The 19,736-nt window shown below is 39.1% G+C and overlaps 1 protein-coding gene across 1 annotated transcript in view; it reads right to left on the bottom strand.

The window, feature by feature from the left end:
* Nucleotides 1–19,736, bottom strand: part of tenm4 (teneurin transmembrane protein 4) — a 114,625-nt gene that overhangs the window by 78,171 nt on the left and 16,718 nt on the right. Inside the window, exons 3-5 of the mRNA XM_063907848.1 lie at nucleotides 11,221–11,442; nucleotides 2,651–2,894; nucleotides 105–203 (exon numbers count right to left, since the gene is read on the bottom strand). Of these exons, the coding sequence (XP_063763918.1) occupies nucleotides 105–203; nucleotides 2,651–2,894; nucleotides 11,221–11,442 (565 nt within the window). The remainder of the gene's footprint in view (nucleotides 1–104; nucleotides 204–2,650; nucleotides 2,895–11,220; nucleotides 11,443–19,736) is intronic.

Genomic DNA, 19,736 nt, shown 5'->3' with positions numbered 1-19,736 from the left:
CACAGATGATTGACAGCATTTTAAATAGAGGATGTTCGATGGTTAAATAGTGCAGGCATCACTATTGTGCTCATGGCAAAGCAGATAGCAAACATGCTACATACCCGTCGTTGTACGAGGCATCGTGGCGTGCTGATGCCAGAATGTCCATCTCAATGAGGTTGTCCTGTAAAGTCTCTAGGAATGTCTGCTTTGCTATGTTTCTACATACAGGTGAAAAGATGGATATGAAGCTAGTTTGAGATGTGCGTGCAACAACACAGAAATGCCAATACAGAATGTGGTCACCAAGCAACATCAAAAACAAGGGACAAATGGAGATCAAGACGGACAGTGGGGGGGAAAAGAAACCAAGGCCCTTATGGAACTACTTCTACTACGGTGTGAGACAAATAACATCTATCTCTCTTGTTCCCCTCGTTACCTTGTTTTGTACGAGCCCTGCCCTTCTCTGCAAGCGTCTTGCTCTTCTCTAATAAACATTAGAGTATTCTGGCTCCTTTAAGGTTGTGATTGGAAGAAAACAATACATCACTTACAAATGAGAACCTTAAGGTTTCTAACACTTTTTTTCAAACAAAACACTTTTTCTTATTACAAATAAGCTTGTCACTGAAGTTCTTACATGGGATAGTTTCATTAAGTACAGTTATTTTTTTAAAGGTTGCAACACTTAATAAAACCCACGCATTTTCAGTTAATTACAAAGTTTCTGGAGACGCATGTCTCATTTCTCCCATAATGCACACGCCCCTATGAGAGCTCTGTTCCATAAGGAAATACTGCAGCACTGCCATGGAGAAATGAACTGAGCACATGCAATGGGCAGGCTGAACACGTTCTGTGGTACAAGAGAAAAGCCTTGTTTTTGAGCCCTGCCCCTTCGAGGTCAGTCTGTTCATGGTCTCTCAAGCTCGTGTTTTGCAAAAGAATGCCACTTTTAATGAAGAGAGAAAGAGATGCTTGGCAGAAATTCTAAATAAAATGGTGGGTCTGGATGGTGCCATCCAACTGTTAGAACCAGTGGCGATGCAGAATTTATCAGGGCCATTTAAATTCCCAAACGTGACAATGAAGGGGTCATTGCAACACTATCAACCATGCTAAGGTGAGGCCTTATATTTGTGCGTCCTTGTGGATATTACTAAAAGCTTCAATTAAATTATTACAACTTTAGTAGTCACCCATTTTCCAAGACAATATGTCATGAAGACTTTGAATCTGACTTAAACATCATTCTTGCCTGTTGTACAATCACTCGCTTTACCATCTGTCTTCCCCTCCACAGGGAATACCTGTGCAGAAATAACGTAGGAGCTGGATGCCATCTAATCATTCATTATATTACTAACTGTCCTTCTACCAGCTAAAATTGATTCTAATTTTCCTGTTGACTGAACTGTCTCACAAAAACTGAAGGAAGAGACAGTAATTCAATTCATGGCTGGTGTTTCGCAATGCCAAATTAGCTGTTAGCTATTCTCCTATCAACAACAGTTTCATATATGGCGTGTTTTTTACTATATATCCTATAGATTATAAGATACTGTGCTCCAAGATTTCTTCCTGGATTAAAAAAAAGGTCCTAATAATGAAAACATCTAATTTAAAGAGTTTTAAATAAACAATCTATAATATTTTCCTTGAAATCCTGGCCACACAATGGCTTCTTATTCAAACTTGCCTCATGAAGCTTTCTCGAGAACCACTCATCCAAACAACTTTGCCATCTACAAGTCAAAACTGATTAGTGGTTGTTGTGAAAATGACTAAATCGTTGGTCTCCTGTTTCTTAATGTAGCAACAGGGAGCTGAACACAGCATGCCATTTGGTAGTCTAACAAACAGTTATTTGGGTTCCACTGCTAACAAATAAGTCCCATAGATTTTGAGAGCTCCCACATAACACTGCATGTCCTTGGGTCATCAGCAGCACACATACCTAGTGTGAAATGGATTGAAATAAAGTTTGTCACATAGACTTACGCAGACTTATTCCATTTTAGTTTAGCAAGTTTTATATTTCCTCAGCAGGCAATCTGATTACCCAGAGAGGTACAGTTTTGTTTTTCGACTGTAAGCCAAGTGATATGGTAATTATGACGGTACGAATAATAAGCCTCGTTTCCTTGATTTCATACCGAGTTGCAATAAGACCAACCAAAGAAAAAGAAATACCAACAGATATTCCCTTTGTTACAATAACACATGACAGATCTACTTCACACGAGGGCCTCCTAATGGGAAATGTGCTAGAGAACTAAGTACTGATTAATATGAAATAAATAAATCTTGGTGCTGAATTGGAGGAGCTATGAAGCCTGCTCACAGGAGCCCAAATGTAATGTTTTTGCCAGAATTGTTTCATTTTCAAGTTCTCAATGACTCTGCTGTTCAAACTCGATAGCTTCCAACATTTTAACGTAAGACGCAGCACTTTTCTCTTGTTTGCCACAGAATCATGTTCATCACAAATGTAAGCCTTTGCCCCCAGCAGGTTATGTTACATAGTATTGCTTTTCTTCTAGATAGCACTGTGGTAATTTATTACAGAGCGGGACAACATGAAAACCTGGGTTCATTGCAATAGCACCAGCTCAAGCTCATTATCAACAACTATACATCGTCAGGGAGACGGGTTGCACAGTACCTGGTTTCCAAGGGGATGTTGCTGTTGAGTAGCCAGTTGTCCTGTGTGCAGTCTTGCCCACTAGCTGGACCCTCAGGAGGAGCAGAGCTGTCTGTCGGAGCGGGACTTGGGTTACTCCGTGGTGTGTAGTTGCCCCTGTTCAAGGAGTTAATGGAGGCCGCATGGTGCTGATGATTGGGAGAGTGGGAGTGGGAGAGCGGTAGAGGAGGCGTCCGCAGCCGGGAATGGTTTTGAAAGGCTCCGTCTGGAGGCAAAAGAAGAAGAAAAAAAGAACACTCTTTAGAGAATAAGAGAAATACAGAGCTTCAAAACTACTGCAGATCCACTGAGGATGCATTTTCTAAAAGATTTGTGAAAGTGTGTGTGTGAGTGTGCTAGCAGAGTAACAAGAGCCTTATGGAGTTATTTTAACTACCTGAGCTGCTACATTATGTCTGATGAATGATGAGCCATAGTTTCACCAGCAGATACATTAACATCATAAGATTTATTTCAATGACGAGCTGCACAGCCCTTACGTGAACCTGCTCATTATTTATTCCAACTGCTCAGAGAGTGCTTTCTTGCTCCCACGGAAACCTGCGATAGTTTATTCTGACCAGACAGCGGCTCCTGTGTAAACACACTAGCTGGCCAATTGTAAAAACCGACCAACCAACAATTATTTATCCTAAGAAGGGTGTTTGATTTGTTTAGACACAGTAACATTATCACTTGTTTTATGAAAGTGTTGCCATTATGAGATGCATGATTTTCTGAGTTTTTTTTTTATTTTCAGGTTTCTTACCAGTTCTCTTGTCACTCTACATCAGGGAATTTTAAAATATTAGAAATGGATTCCATAGTACATATTGTACCCAGTGGTCCTGAAGGCACTACTCTCTGCACTTCACAAATAGAAGACCAATGTCCTTGTGTATCCATTTATTTCCACATCTGTTAAGCCATTCATCAATCAATGAACTGTCGGCTGTACACAGAGTGAAAGAGTGGCTTTTCTTTAAGGCGGCAAGCCTCCCTTGTTTCACAGATATCCACAACACTAAATTGGCAATTCACAGCAGAGAGAGAGTGGAATAAAGACACACCAATGGCTTATTGTGTATAATCAGATCCTTTACTAAAGTGATACTGAGAAAAGCTCTGTGTCATTTCAGATTTTTTAGGGGTCGGCTTCTATATCAGCAATGTGTCAATCAAGATAGATGGATGAACCAACTGTTGAGGTGCAAAACTGTCTGCTGAGAACAAAGCAGCATTAAGCCTTAGTGCTTCAGGCATTTTAGGAAAGTGGGAAGACAGCCTTTTGTGTGTTCAGGTAATGTGCTAACAAATGAGTCGGTGGGCAAAAACAACTGTATTGTGTAGCATTTAAGTGTCTAGCACATGCTAACATCTGCCTGCAAGGATTTTAACAAAAAGTGCTCCACAGGAAGTCTGCCATTTCCACACCCCATAGTGTTTTAGTATTTTGTTTCATTAGCCCTTCACAAAAAAGTCTTCACCTTCATAACCTGCTTTAACTCTGGCTCATTGCCGTATACATGTTCTATAGGAGGAACCTGGCAGAAACAGGTGACATCATGAATCTGCCACGCTGATGGATGGCTCCATACTGTGCGCACTTTTGCACAATGGTGCCCTCGTAATTAGCCGAGCCGCTGAGAGAGAGCTGTGCTCCGAGGTCCTGATGAACAATAGACTGGTATGAGGTAGATCCACACAGTTGTTGATGACCCCCCTCCTGCTCAGTAATGTAGCTGATCCCTAAAGCCATTAATAAGGTTATGCTAATTTGATACAGGGACAGCACAGACGTACGCGGAGAAATATATCACTGGGACAAATGCTGCACTGCTCTGGAATGCATTTACTGCTCGGTAAACAAATAGTGGGTTAACAAGTGAATATTTGCTATATGTATTTTAAACTACGAAATAAACAATAAAAAAAAAAAAAATTGTATTTACTGCAAATATTAGTGGGCTCTTGCATAATGCAAATGAACTCTTCTAGAAAGAAAGATGTACTTTCATTAATCCCCGTGGGGAAATTCAAGAATTTTGACCCATCCTAGTGTTAGGAGCAGTGGGCTGCCATATGTACGGTGCCCGGGGAGTAAGGAACGGTGCCTTGCTCAGGGACACCACAGTAGGACTTGGTCTTTCCGGGACCTGAACTAGTGACCTTCCAGTTCCCATGCCAAGCCCCTAACCACTTTGCCCCTTTGTTTGGGTGATTTGAGCAGGTCTAGTCAAATTCAGAATTAGTCAGATATGACAATTTAATTTGAGCAATGATCAAATAATTTATATTAAAGCAAAACTGTTGCTGCGAAATTTATGAACATTTATATTTTACATTCTGTTGTGATTTTATCATATGTAAATGTTATACATGTTTGCTCAGTTGTAACAAAATATTCAATAAATAAATGCACCATCTAATCCACATTTTAAATCAGTCAGTTTCCGAATGGATTAAGGATTAAGTCAAGTTTTATTTCTATCATCTGCTGAAATATTTACTTTAAGCTATAGCTATTTTATTATTTTGAATAGAGAATCAAAAAAACTGCTACGTAATACTTTGCCCATTTACTAAGAGAAGTCTGTACATTTAGATCCCTCCAAATACTTTAGTCTACACAGAATTGTTGCTATTGTCAACTCGCCTTTTTGCATAAAAGTCACGGCATTTAAATGCATTGTAGAACATGTTGTATAGAAAAAACAGAACAAGCAATGCATCAGGATTTAAATTCACTTACTGACTGCAGGCATGTTTACCCCTTGCCCAACCAATGACGCTTCAACAGGCAGGTAAGTAGTCACTGTTATTTTTGTGGAGATAAACAGAAAGACGAGAAGCAAGACGACCCCCGCAGATGTGGTGATTCAGCAACAATTACTCACTACTATCAAAAGGACAGAAAAAATAAATGGCTTTCCATTGACCTGCTTTGCACAACGAAATTGGCAAGAAAAGGACATTCATTTGTTATCAGAGAGACAGAGAAGGAGGACTTTACTACAATGGCTAAACTTTCACATGGCATTCAACACTGAAGCCACAAGATATCCATTCAGTCTGAGAATGTGTGGTTTTTCATTTTTCTTCCTAACAGATGTAAGCGCTGTTTAAAGCCTCCTGACGCCATTCTAGGTAATTAAAGGAAATCCACTTCATTAGCTGGGACCTCAACCCCTGCCACGCGAGATAACAGACATGACGGAATTATGTTAAGGTGTATAAGTGCGGGGAGACAATTGAGCAACTTAGGATTTAAAAATAAATAAATCTAACACTCTAAAATAAAGTTTAAATACATTTAAATGTGATTTTTATTCCGTTGAAGATTTTAAATCTGTATATTTGTTAACACATTTCGGTGGAAATAAATATTGTGTGTGTTCACTGTTACATTGTGATGAATTACTCAATGTAGACGATCTAGCAGATGAATTTCATGATGAGGGTATTGAAGAAAATAGAAAATAAATTGAGTGTTTATTTCATTTATTTATTATATGCACATTGCAGTGTGGATTCTCAGAGACTGTATTGAGTCGCTGTGAAAGCTGATCAAATCAACAAAACCAAGAGAGGAAATAGTTGAAGATATTGCCCTACCCAGGTTTAAACAATATAAGATATTCTTTAAACTGTATATTAAATTACATTTTTTATATCAGTCATTTAACCAAACACCAAAATTGATATGATAGTAATAATGTCAAATGTAAAAATTGGAAGTTTTATGTGAAGCGATATTAGCAGCATTGATTGACATCATCTTTGCTACATTTGATAACATACAAACTGGAGCACCTCTGGATTCAGAAATAATTTTCTCTTCTGCAAGGTGTCCAGAGAAAAGGTCTATTTCTGTACAAGGACAGTGGATAAAATCCACAGCACCGATGGTCACACCTGATGAAATAAAGTGATATGACATGCCACGGACACCCGGTCAAAGCACTGAGGTGTGAAACATTCGATACAGAATTAATCAAAAGCCATCCCTGCCTAGATAAATCATTAAATCTTGCTTACTGCTACATCCCCTATGGCTAATCATAGGAGCAACATTTCCAGTTGAGTAGCATTTGTCTATAAAAAAAACCAAATACAATTTCTCATGAAGGCAGTGAAGCTTCACTCTCTCCTGGCTCCCTCAAGCTGGTTCTCTCTGCCGGACCTGCTGCAACATTAGGAAAGGTCTGAAGGGAAGAGCCATGCGGGAATACTAGCTGTCTTTCCTGGACTCATTTGAGAGGTAACAGGTATCAAAAACAACACATGGCGAGCAGTACGCTCAGCTCTTGACTGGCTCTCTCCATGGTAATAAGGGGGAAAAGACCTTCTGGAATCAGAATATAAGCTCACCTTCATTACTAGAGGAAGAAAAACCTGCTGTTACAAATAACATCCTGTCAGCAGCCTTCACTGAGGACACCAAATGAGCTATGAAACTAGAAAAACTACTTCCATACCATATATGTAATGCATATGTTGAATAAAATGGTAATGCAAAAACTAAACTCAAATATACAAATATAAAATAGCAGAAGGAAAATGTTCTTTTCTAAAAAATAATTTAAAAAAGACATCTGAGGTTTACCACTGATTGCAACCTCATCCATTAGGACTAGGCTTCTCTCTCCCGTTCTGAGATCAAATGGATTTTCTGTCATTCTTTGAGCTGTCTTAGCAAGAACAAGACAAGTGGTTATGTATGCTCTGCCCTGTGTGTCACTCCGCTGCATATCCATCAAGCGGTTGAAGATTTTGTTAGAGGGCACAGATGGTCTGCAATTATCATGGAATGAAAGTAATGCATCTCAATTTATGTCAATGAAAAGAAGATATGTAGGTATGCAAAATGCATTATCCATGGTCTCTGTGCACTGACGAACAACAAGTTGAATGGAACTGGAAAAATTGTGTGTTGGCTTCAGTTCATTGATAACCCAACATCAGAATCAAGAGGAACCCATCCCTTCTGATATGTCAACCCAAATACCAAAATCTAACATATTAAGAAAAAAAGAAAAAAAAAGGGGCATGGCATTCGGGGGCCATGTGCTACTCATTAAATTATTATTCAGCCGCCAATAGTTCATTCCTCATGGTGTCTGGTGGTGGATGAATTACTTCGTGGAGTGACCTCTTTTAACCACGTTTCCCCCGTCCTTGCAGACAAGGGGGGATGATTAAGCAGTTCAAATGAAGACTTATTTAAATTCAAACACAACCACGTCCCTGAGGCTTCTAGCATTCCTGCTTGGTCAGCTGTGAGGTGGTGGTGTGCGGGCCCTTTCACCAGGGAGCCCGGCAGCACTGAAAGCCAACACTGGCCGACCCCATGCTGTTTTGCATTAAGAAATGCTAATACCGGGAGGTTGCAGTGTCTCAGATCTTGCGCCTCAACATGGCAGCGGGCTCCCCACTGGCATCCTCCCCAGGATGAAGCCCCTCAGAGAAAGCCGAGGGCCACGGAGAAACACATGCTACACAAAAGGACTGCAGGCTTCAGCGAGCAGCTTCGTCAGCCTTACAGAAACTCTGGCTCAGTGTCCGTCCAAATGAAAAAAGGATCCGGAAAAAATATAAAATAAAAAGCTGCAGCCTTGGAGGCTATTATTGTGAATAACGATATGCTGCTGAGAGCATTCACTTGTTCAAAATCCAAGTCTTGTACGTGGGCTCAGAGAGGACCTTGAGCAAATGCAATCTGAAGTGATAAAAAGCCACCTGTTTTCCAGTGCGACACATATACTGTGAGCCAATTATTTTACATGGTTTTTCCTATGGTTGTTTACCGGCAGTGAGAAATTAAATTTGTCCTGCACCGTGTCAACTATGAATTTGAATATTTCTTCAATAACTGACCTGTATGTTATACAGATCTGATTATGATACTCCACTTTTTTCCCCCTTTTTTTCAATGATGGCATTTAAATTACCTTTTTTGCTCATGTAATTCTCACAGAAAACCTGAGCTGCATACTTAATACCAGGTAAGACTGCATTACGTTTTTTTTTTACTCCAACCTCTAAATATAAAGGAAGACATTTGAATTCCTTTTCTAGAAATGTCATTAGACAACTCAGGACATGTATGCTCTTTGATTTAGTTAACATTGGCTATGCAGTTACTGTAGCTATGTTCTGTATTCCAAATCTACAACACAACCTACCTACCTGGCTCACTCTAATTTAGTCAACCTTGGGAAAATTAGGTTTATGCTCCTAAAGGAAACAGTCTCCCTACACTTTTAACACGTTTTAATGACATATTACCATTCCCTGAAATGATGAAACCAGCCTGAGTTGAGGAATTAGGTTTTATATTATTATTTGCCACAAAAGCAGAGGGGCTGGAAATGTTGTAAATAGTGTAAATCACTCTTCTCTCTGAAAAAAAGGAACACGAACAAATACTAAAAATACAAGACAATATATAATATAAATCAGGATTAACCATGCAAGTCTTTTTTTATGGAATCAACTGTATTAGTCACTTTTTCATTAGGTTCAAGCTGGAGCTTCAAAGAACAGCAAATTGGAGCACATATTGTTGCTCACTGGAGCTGAAGGGTAAAATACTTTTTAAGCAAAAACGCAAGATAAGCAGATTTAAATAAACAAAATCTGCAAGCTTATAAAGTATTTGTGATGTGGAAAATGTGCAAGAAGGCATAGAGCAAGCTTACATGGCTCATTAGGTGGTTTAAGTGAACAAACAGTAGAGGCTCTTCTATGTCCTCTTTCTGATTGTAATTGGCTCCTTACTGTCAGAGCTGTTCTCTAATTACACCATGAACAATGCAGGAATCTCAATTCAAAACTTATTTTGTACAATTAATTACTTTTTTCAGACACAACTGCAGCACGGTGAAAGGTCTGCACAGTTTACAAGAGATGTAAAGGGGGAACGACGCTGTACTCACGAGCAGAATCATAGAACAGGAATCGTAAAGCCTGTGCATGACTAAGGTAAAAACTACTGTAGAGCTGAGGATATTCCACCTCAGTCCTCTTCTACTCCTTTCTGACAGCCTGAGGCTAACCTATGCAAATCAGTGTCATTGTTGTGAGACAAATCTGCTGCGGTAAAGGCCATTCCCTCCACCCATGTCCCCTTAAGCACAGTCATGTCTCTGCTGGTGACCGGCGTGTTGCTGCTGTGGAATTAGGGGGGGATTTGCGACGGGATTAATAACTCATTCTCCAGGTTTTGGCGGCAGGGGCACTTTGGAGTTTGATGTAATTCAACCCTTTGGGTAGTTAACTTTGAAGCTTGATCAATTATTTAGACCATTTTATTTTGTTTTGTGTTTGCCGTGCTAGTGGGAGACGCAAGTAGCTTCTGCAGTTGAAAGGCTTTAGCAATATCAGAAAATACCCTATTCAACATGCAAATTGATGACTTATGGGAAATGTGTGGCATAAATCGCTGAGTATGAATGACAACATTTGGTATTTTTAAGTAGATGGATCATAAACAGGAATATATAACATGCAACACATCATTGTGAAATGATGTGGCCATAATAGCATGCTTTCCTGAGGTTAGCTTGAGGAAAACCACTTGAAATGTTTTTATGCCTATGAACTTTGCATGTGTCATGCAGTGAGTGTTTCTGGTGTTATAAACAACATATAAGTGTGCTTCAAGGCCTCCAAAGCTAGTGAGGATACCATAAGATGAATCTATAGCAACAGGTCATACAGAAAAAAGCCAATATTTAAGCAACTGAATAAGACAAGTTCAGCCCACAAAAAGCCAAACAGCTGGCCATAGTCACATTCAAAATAAAATCTTCAAAGTAAATACATGTTTTAGCATGTGAACTGATACTGGGCATACTTTAACTGCTACTTAGTGATATTTTTCCTCAACTGTTGACAGCATGTTTGCAGTGTGAGTGTTATCCCTTCAGTCTGAATGAGTGTGTAGTCAACAGCAGGAAACACTGGGTCTTTCAAAAGGAATAAGAAGCTGACATTAATGAATGAGAAACCAAGTAGAGTTTCAAAATGAATCAATCTCAAACAGCATTGTTAAATGACAGCATAAAAATGACAGAATCTTTTTATTTTTAATGTGTGATATATACTTGTGATTTATGTTGATAAAGCCGGGACTGGAACCTGGTAGAAAGGGTTTCTTTCTTGCTAACTTCCTATCTGAGGTGCGGAGGATGCATGTAGGCTGTTGCTTCTGAAAATTCTATAGAGGGTTGATAGATGGTTACTCCCACCAGCACACTTTGAAAGTGCAGAGAAATATCAGTGACAAATATCTCCTACTGAACCAAAATCGTCCATCTCTTTGAGCGAGGCTCTGAACTTTGCAGACCTCGCTTCAGAGAGTTCTGTGCTTTTCCTGAGGCTACATATCGACTCAAAAGTTTCAACTCTCTCTCATGTTTCTCAGGAAAAGAAAAAGAAATGGGACATATTCTTGCCTATAGCCATCTGCATGACCTACAACACAACAGTTCCAGGAGCAGGGAAAGGCTAACCTCCAGAAAGCAACAGTAGTTTGAAAAGCAACTCACCATCAGCAGTTGCAGTGGCAGGAGCATACAGGTTCCCTGAGCCAGTTTTAACTAAGAATGAATTGGGGCCAAACTCATCCTCAGAGTCAGAGTCCTGGGCTGGCTGAGCCGCACAGTTACCTAGCAACCCTCTCTGGCTCTCATTGGCTGAGATGGAAGGGGGAGGGTATGGGAGCTGCTCAACAGGGGAGGAGGAGGCAGATGAACAATGCAGCGGAGGACCTGTGGACCACAAACAGAGACAACACATGGGGGGGGGAATGAAACACACCCAAACACAGGCAACATCACATAGAAGCAGAACACACACACACACACACACACACACACACACACAGGCAAGACTTAGCTCTGACACTTCAAAAACAAACAGGGACACATCTGTCTTTGTCTCTGCCACCTCACCCCAGCTGGGAAGAACAATACAAACAACTGAAATGACTTTGTGAGAAAGAATAGAAAAAGGAAAACGCCAGGCTCTGGTTTAGAGAAATAAAAACAACAAAACACCTTTTGGGGTTTTTTTAAATGCAAAGGAGGAGAACAATTCTAGGTTAAATGCTTAAATGTAAAACAAAAATGAAAAGAAAAAGAGCTTTTCAGGTATCGTCTACGCATAGTTTGTGCCAACAGTTTAGGAGCTTGTCAAATCAGAGATACAGCAACGGAAAAAATTAAGACACCACTCCAGCATTATCATCTTCTGTTGTTTTATTATTTATAGGTATGTCTTTGAGTTCAATGATTTAATTTTATTGTATTCTATAAACTACTGACAATATTTCTCTGTGTTGGAATTCAAAAGACACTGGAATGGCTGCCATACATGTAGAGATAAAGATTTAAGAAACATTTGGAGTCGTCTCTTCATTTTTTCCGGAGCTGTATTTACTAAAGTACCCCTAACAACACACTTTTGAAAGAAAAAGAAAACACACAATCCAACAGAACTGCCCCTTCAACAATCTACAACAATTATAGATTGAAATGAGCGCCAAACAGAAGGAACAGTACGTTACTACATGGGGGTTGGGTAATAATGCCCCCTCCTGTGGAAGCACACATAACCCCTGCCAGCCAAGAGATGAATCCAACCCGCATCAATCCTTCCCTACTCTGTTTCCATCTCTGCTACTTGTCAGTAATATAAAATACTAAGGGATCAGCCTGGCCGCTCACCTTGACAGCAGAGTCTGAATACCTCACAGTTGTGATTATTTATAGCTTCTTAATATGCAACCCTAATTTTTGCATATGCATATCATACAATTTCTCCTTTCAGGGCTTATTGGCTCCATTCCCCATGCTGTCATGGAATGTTAAATCTCCACAGAGCTCCTATTAATGTGTGATTAACTTTTGATGCAGCCCTGCGCCACGCTGAAAATGGAGTACTTAAGTAACATGACTGCAGCGAACAAAGCCATCAGTTTGGTGCTCTCTCCATTTTCTCATCGCTCCGTCGTTCTCCGTGCCGACATTCCTGCTGACTGGACCCCCATCCATCAGGAGAGATAAATTTCCTCTCGCTCTGTAATGATCCCTGAAGAGTATTAAAATACGACTCACTGACTCGCATCTAATTAGGAAACAATTAGTAATATTAACATATCAGGCACAGCCCTACTCTAGCAGCGACCGCCCACTGCCCAAGAGAGTCACCGTTTGTGCTTCATATATATTACGCACCACACACTTCATTTCTCTGTGCAGGTAATGGGTACAGAGGTGCAGCAGCCATGCTGTGGGTTAATGACCCTCACACTGTTGTGCTTGCAATGTACTACCAGGAGAGGAAGAGCTGCTGAAAAGAGCATTATTACAGTCATTATAAGAATCCCTCTAATAGGTCCAAGACACCACATTACGCGTGTTCCATACAACACCACGCTGCTGAGTCACCAGTACACCGGAGGCAAGACTCAAATTATTCAGATGAAGGATAAAATCAGAAATCAGCCAAATAGGTTCACACAGATGAGGAATTTGCATCAGTGTATATGGTGCATACATAAACACAGTTAAAGAACATAAATTGTAAGAAAAACAACCAAAAAAATGATTTAAAAAACAATTAAAAACAATCAAAAACTATAACAAATGCAAATATTATAACATTAATGTTATAATGTTTTTTAATATGGAAACATATTTAGATTAAATATAGGTATACCAAAAAAACACATACAGTATAATATGACAAAATACTGAGAATAAAAAAAATATATGCAGTGTTGGTACAGAAAGTGTAAATCTGTGCAGATCTAAAAACGAGCTGTATTGGATTGAATATCATAGCAAAGACAGATGAGAAGATTTAGAAATTGTCAAATTCATAACCTAAATGAGGTCAAGGTAGTCATGCTCAGCGGCCATTAGTCCTGCTCACCGAGCTTTTACTGTCTGGCTGTGTTAAATGGATAGCGTTCATGTCTAAGACACCTGAAGCCACAGACAGGGCTTCTGCAGGCGAGGTGCCACAGCCTGACACGGCCAGAGACGTTTCCTCGGGCTGCCAAAGTGCATTGCCTTTGCTTTCACTCACTCTTTTACAGCAGCAAATGGGGACCTTTACTTAGGAGCCCCTGGACCATGCGCTAGTGCTTAAGATCCTGACAGCCTCAGTGCCAATCACTGCCTGGTTTGACCTGACTGCAAACACAGACCCCTAACCAGTGCATTAAAGGTCTAAATTAACTCGGCATCAACCCAATAAAAGACTTTGGTGACTGTGATATGCAATAAAAATAGTATGGTCTGAAATTCAAAGTTCTAATTCAAAGTTGATTATTAAACTTCATAAAATATATCCAAACTCAAATTCATTTTGATTCTATAACTAAGGACTCAGATATTATAAATGGAATTAACTCAACATTTCCGCACTGCACGTTGTAAAACATAATAAAAGTGGTTCAGGTGCGAGATGTAAACCTCTAATTCAAAGAGTGACATTTATTTTCAAGGGAGAAGCGATAACAGTATGTGGTAGTCGTGTGAGAGACACGCGCAGAACAGCAGCAGAAACATGAGAATGTGGGCGGACAGCTATGCATCAATAGATTTTTTTACAACGCTACAACTTCTAATAAATAAGCTAGTAGGTGTTCTATGCTGTACTGAAAACCTTTGAGAAGACACATGAATGCTGACAGGCTATTGCAGAGATACAGCGTGAGATCCATTGGTTGCAAGGTGACGTCTCCTGCTAAGGGACCACCCTGAGCTTTTAGCAAGCACAGAGTAAACCTAAGGTAGTAGACCTAAACTGTGGGTGGGCAGTATGAAAAACATATATTAGATTTTCAGAAATATCATTTTTTATCAAACTGATATATTGTGGCAATAAAAAGTATTATTTTCTCTGAATTCAATTTGTATTTAATGTAAGCAGAAATAAATGTTTGCACGTATGCAAACATTCTAGAAATCCAATATTTCCAGGACACACTCCTGTTTATTGATTTGCGGCAATTCTACAAAACAAATACATATATTAAATTGACAGCTCCCTTGGTAGCTTATAGCAAACATATTAAATAAAGATATACTGGTTTGCACATTTAAAATGTCCCAAGATAGCCTGAAGCTTTGTCAGTGAAGCTTCCCAAAACAAGATTCAGTTTCTGGGCGAAAGGCTGCATAGTTTAAAACATCATGTCAAACAGTATTGAATATTTGCAAACTATGAGACAAGATAAGCACTAATATAAAACATTGTATGCCCTTACAACCCATTTCAAGGCACATTCTCAACCGAGTTTGTTTCTACAGTTTTCGCACAACTTTAGTAGTAATAATATTGCTTAACTCGGGGTGTATTAATCAGTTAATTTTACTAATAAATATAAACAATACTGGCAATAACAACGTTTCCAAATGGCTTATCCTGTGTCAGACTAAGAGTCCAAACCCCAAAGATATTTTATTTACAATTATAGACAGACCGAGAAAGGCCAATCATCCCATTTTAAGAAGCTTTTTCTAACTTCAAATCAATTTAAATGTATTTTCTGTCACTCAACTAATCAATTTAGCACCTAATTGTTTCATTGTTCAAATCAATAAATAATTACAAACTTCAAAAGGATTTGTTGATACACCTTGTGCTCCAAAATACGTCTGACAGCAGCTGTATATTATGTTAATGTGATCAATCTGTGTCTGCATGTCTGTGTGCTTCTGCTCGTGTTCATCTGTCGACTAACAAGTGGAGGCAGGAGGAAACACCAGTGCAATTGTTTAATACACACACACCCACACTAACTGGAATCATTAATGTAGAATTGCCTTTTAATGCAGGATCACGCATTGGAAACTATAAGCCTAATCTCAATGATCCAGTTTTCTGCATGAGAGGCAGAATCAGTCTATGTCACTGCACCAATATACAGATTTATGTTTAAATAATGCCTTTGTTTGAGCATGGTTGTCAGGCCTAAGGAGAGACAATTAAGTGAAGTAAATAGAGAATATAATTTGGAGAGAGGAAGTGAAAAGAAAATTGAAAAAGAAGAGTCAACATCTTTCATCTGGAGTCCTGCTTTTTAGTTTTCTCTTTTTCTCTCCAAACCCAGCTAATCCTTTTAATTTGGCATCCAATTGCTTTAAATTCTGAAGCTATACAAACAAATGTAAACACATTAAAGGAGAGAAAAGTTCTTCAACAACCCAGCCTGGTAAATAAAATCTACGCATAGCTTCTTAAATGCACTGCACACCCACAATAGCGATCAAGATGAAGCAGATGTGCGACTCCACAGTGACAACAGGAATTATCTGTTTGCTTAAGGACTACAGCTGCAGGCAGCATCTATAAAAGATGTACTTTATTTGCAGATGAGCGGTAAAGAGAAAAACAAACATCTTCGGCGCCTGTCCTATACCGTCAACTGATGCCATGTGGCACACAAAGCATGCAGGACGCAGAGGAATGACTCAGAGTCTCAGGGGGGGCGAGGATGAGTGTCATCATCAAACAGCTACTCTTGTTTTAAAATGCAGATGGCATTGAATCTTTATTTTATCAAAGCGCACGGCAGTCTGCAAATGCATTTGAGATGTACCGGCATTTATTATTAGATGCAAATGCTAAATTCACAACTAAATATTCCACAATGACACCAGGGCAAACAACAACAAAAATATGTAACACTACATTGACTTTGACAGCTGCTTAGTAGCATTCATACAGGGGTGTGTGAAGGGTTGGCAGTTTGGCAGATCTGTAAAATGTTGCATAATTTGCTCCGGGTACCAGTTTTGTTATATAGTGTAGGTGGAGTCGAATTCACTCCAAGATGTGATGTTTAAAGCTTTTGTTCCATTTTATTTAATTGATTTTTGTTCCCACCGCCATCGAAGGCCTGGCAGTGAATTCCTGTCCTCATTGTATTTGCATGTGGACGTCAAAGCGAAATAGAGGGGCTGTATTTGTGTGTGGGCACATCGTACAAGATGGTATTTCTTTGATGCTTTGTTCCTCACCGGACCTAGTCAAGAGTACTGTTCCGTGCTCACTGGTGGAGGTGCACCTTTATAATCTCTGTTAAAATCAGACGCTTTTTTAAGTCTTCTTCACTTTCATTTTACGCTCTCAAATCAGCAGACATCTAATTGCACAGATTAAAAAAAAGGAGATAATGAGAGCGATGTCAGGTAGACAGGCTTAAGATTAATGTCTGATTCTTACCGGCATCTGTCAGAAAAGACAGCTTTCATGTATGAAGGCCTTCCTTTCAGTAGCTCTCTTTGGAGACATCAAAAAGGAGGCAGGGACGTGTTCCTCCTCCAGTGACTCATTTTAGTGGTGACATACAACCTTTTGTGTTCATGTGCAGTTTAAATTGGTCAGATAATTTCCACAGTTCATCCTACATGTAATAATAACTGATCGGGTAAGCAATTAGAATGAATCATGAGCAGAGTGCACTTTGCAGTTCTCAGTGAAAATGGGCCATGAGTTTTCAAGTTGCTTGGACTCGAACACTAAGTCATAATATCTAGTTCACCCAGTAAGATGCAGCATTAAGGATGTATTGTAAGTCCTGTGAAAAGGGGAAAAGAAAACAGTTGGTTTTCTAAATAAGCCTATTACGCCAAACCCAATACAAATAATGGCCATTTAATTGAGTTATATGTGCCTACAAGGTATTCTGGCTGACAGGGTACCTTAATTGGATATCTAATAGCTTTTAAATTACCTGAGCATCATCAATTCCCTTTTCAGCGTTTCAACTTTGTCCTGCTAATGATGTCCTGTTCTGGGGGCCGTGTATTTACAGTTTGCTACACAAATGTTCACTAGTGGGAAGCATGTTGTCCTAGAAATGTTGTGCGATACAAAAGGCTTTAGAGCTGCTAAACCCATGAAAGAAGGTTTGATGCCCTTTTAGATTTTCTCCTAACTGGCTGGCTGTATTTGAGCTCTGCCATGACTGATTAAATGTGCCCTCTTGCCTTCTATATCACTGCTCTTGGTTTGGATTGAACTTCAAAGACTCTGGAAAGGCAGGGTAAGTCCTGCTTTTGTGTCACTGACAGCCTTAGAAATTCAACGTCTTTGTGACTGAAGGAAAAAAAGCCCATTCGTGACGTTTCTGTAATGTAAGATGATGAAAGATGTGGGAAATATTGGCTTAAAGACCTGCAAAATGGCTAGGAATTGTTGGTGATGATATACAGTATACTTTGAAATTAGATTGTAATGTTTTTTATTAGGTCAGGAAGGACAAGGTTGCAAAATGATTATGTAACATTAGATTAACAGGACCTTTAGTATCACCATTGAAGGCAAGGCTGTCATTTAGTAATTAATTCAGCACATTTAGTACCATGAATTCTTTTTTATGTTCTTTTTGTATATTTAAATACGGTTTCAGACCAATTTCCAGAAACATTTTCAACGATGTAATACGGTTTGAGATAGTACTGGTTATCTAGCCCAGGAAAGCCAATAGGACTACATTTGAATATAAATACAGCATATATCAACTGGATTGGTTTTAGTTATTCCATTTTGTACAGGGTTTTCTCTTAATAGGGGATGGATGTCTGGTAGGTCTGCCGGTGGAAGAGTGGCAGGCAGCAGGCTGACACTGAAACTGTGATTTCTGAATTTGATTGTTTCTTTTACTGTCCTTTTTTCTGTAGAGGAAGTAAAGAACCTGTAACTCGGAATTTATTTGTTGTTTGAGGAGCAGTATAGGACTCAGCAGCTTTAAGACGTGAAGAAACAATTATTTTTCTGCTTCGCTCTAATGTATTATTTTCACCGGAAAGTGGGCGGGGCCGTAATTTTGGCCAGAAGTGACATTAACGCCCTCATGTTTTTCTACAAAAACCCCAGTTCTACATTATGTGTTGAACTATGAGTCATTGAATTTGTAGGTCATTTTTAATGCCTAGACAAGACAAAACATTTGATCAAGAAGAAGATCTAAGAACACTCCCGCCAAATAACTACACACATACTGAGTGACATTAAATCTGAAGGTCTCCTTAGTGTTACATAAAACATGTTCTAGTAGACGTATAAATTAATCTCAATTCTGTCTTTACATTGGGCTCAAAGCAGACTTTTCACAGTCTTTGTAAGATATAACCTGAGGGTGTATGATCAATAAATGAACATGTCATCAAAAGGATTTATATATCAGACTGCAATTCATAACTATGAGGCTTAGAAAAAAAGAAATTATGCTGTAAAATTATCAAAAGTCACTAAATTGCCAGATATTTATAAAGATACAATTCATGTTCTAATTCACTGCTGTGCTTTGTGAACATGAGTTATAGGTGTGTGTTCAGGGTGTAATCACATATGTCAGATCTCTCCAGGCAGTACAAACAAGATTGCCTAATTCTAATTTTTGCATTATGATTCCCAAATTGACATAATTGTTTTCTATTGCACAGCTGTAAGCCATAACTAGCCTTTTATGAAATTACCACTTGATAGGTGATCTCATCTCACCAAAAAATAAATACAGTCCAAAGCTCAGAGGGACGGCTTTGAAAAGTCATAATCCTAATGCTTCACAAATGCAAGAAATTACATGCATTGTGATTATGTGTCATCTGCAGAGTTTGGTTTTTCACTTTTTAATCAAGCACACTCAAGGTATTTGTTGATTTTATACATCTACCCAAGGTTATGCTAAAAGCATGCCTGCTGCAGGATTACCGTGATTTCCCCAGGTGATGCAGTTTTATTCATTTGTCAGACAAACTGTAACTGTGCAGGGCACTACACATAATCTAACACCCAACACCAAACTACACAACAAGAAAAACGCAAACGGACGCAGACACATTTGCAGAGGAAGTGGGAAAAGAGCTTTTATGAACCAACATTGGAAAAATGATAAAAAATACTCTGACGGTGCCGTTTACCTGCTAGGAATCAATACCATAATGACGGAGAGTGAACATAATGCATAATAAGGTTGAAAACAAACTGTAAATACCATAAATGTTTTTTTTATAGACATAACCATTACAGAGAAAATGGAAAT

This window comes from Eleginops maclovinus, chromosome 18 (genome assembly GCF_036324505.1).
Source record: "Eleginops maclovinus isolate JMC-PN-2008 ecotype Puerto Natales chromosome 18, JC_Emac_rtc_rv5, whole genome shotgun sequence".
Taxonomy (NCBI): Eukaryota; Metazoa; Chordata; class Actinopteri; order Perciformes; family Eleginopidae; genus Eleginops; species Eleginops maclovinus.
This window is presented reverse-complemented; position numbering and strand designations above follow the sequence as displayed.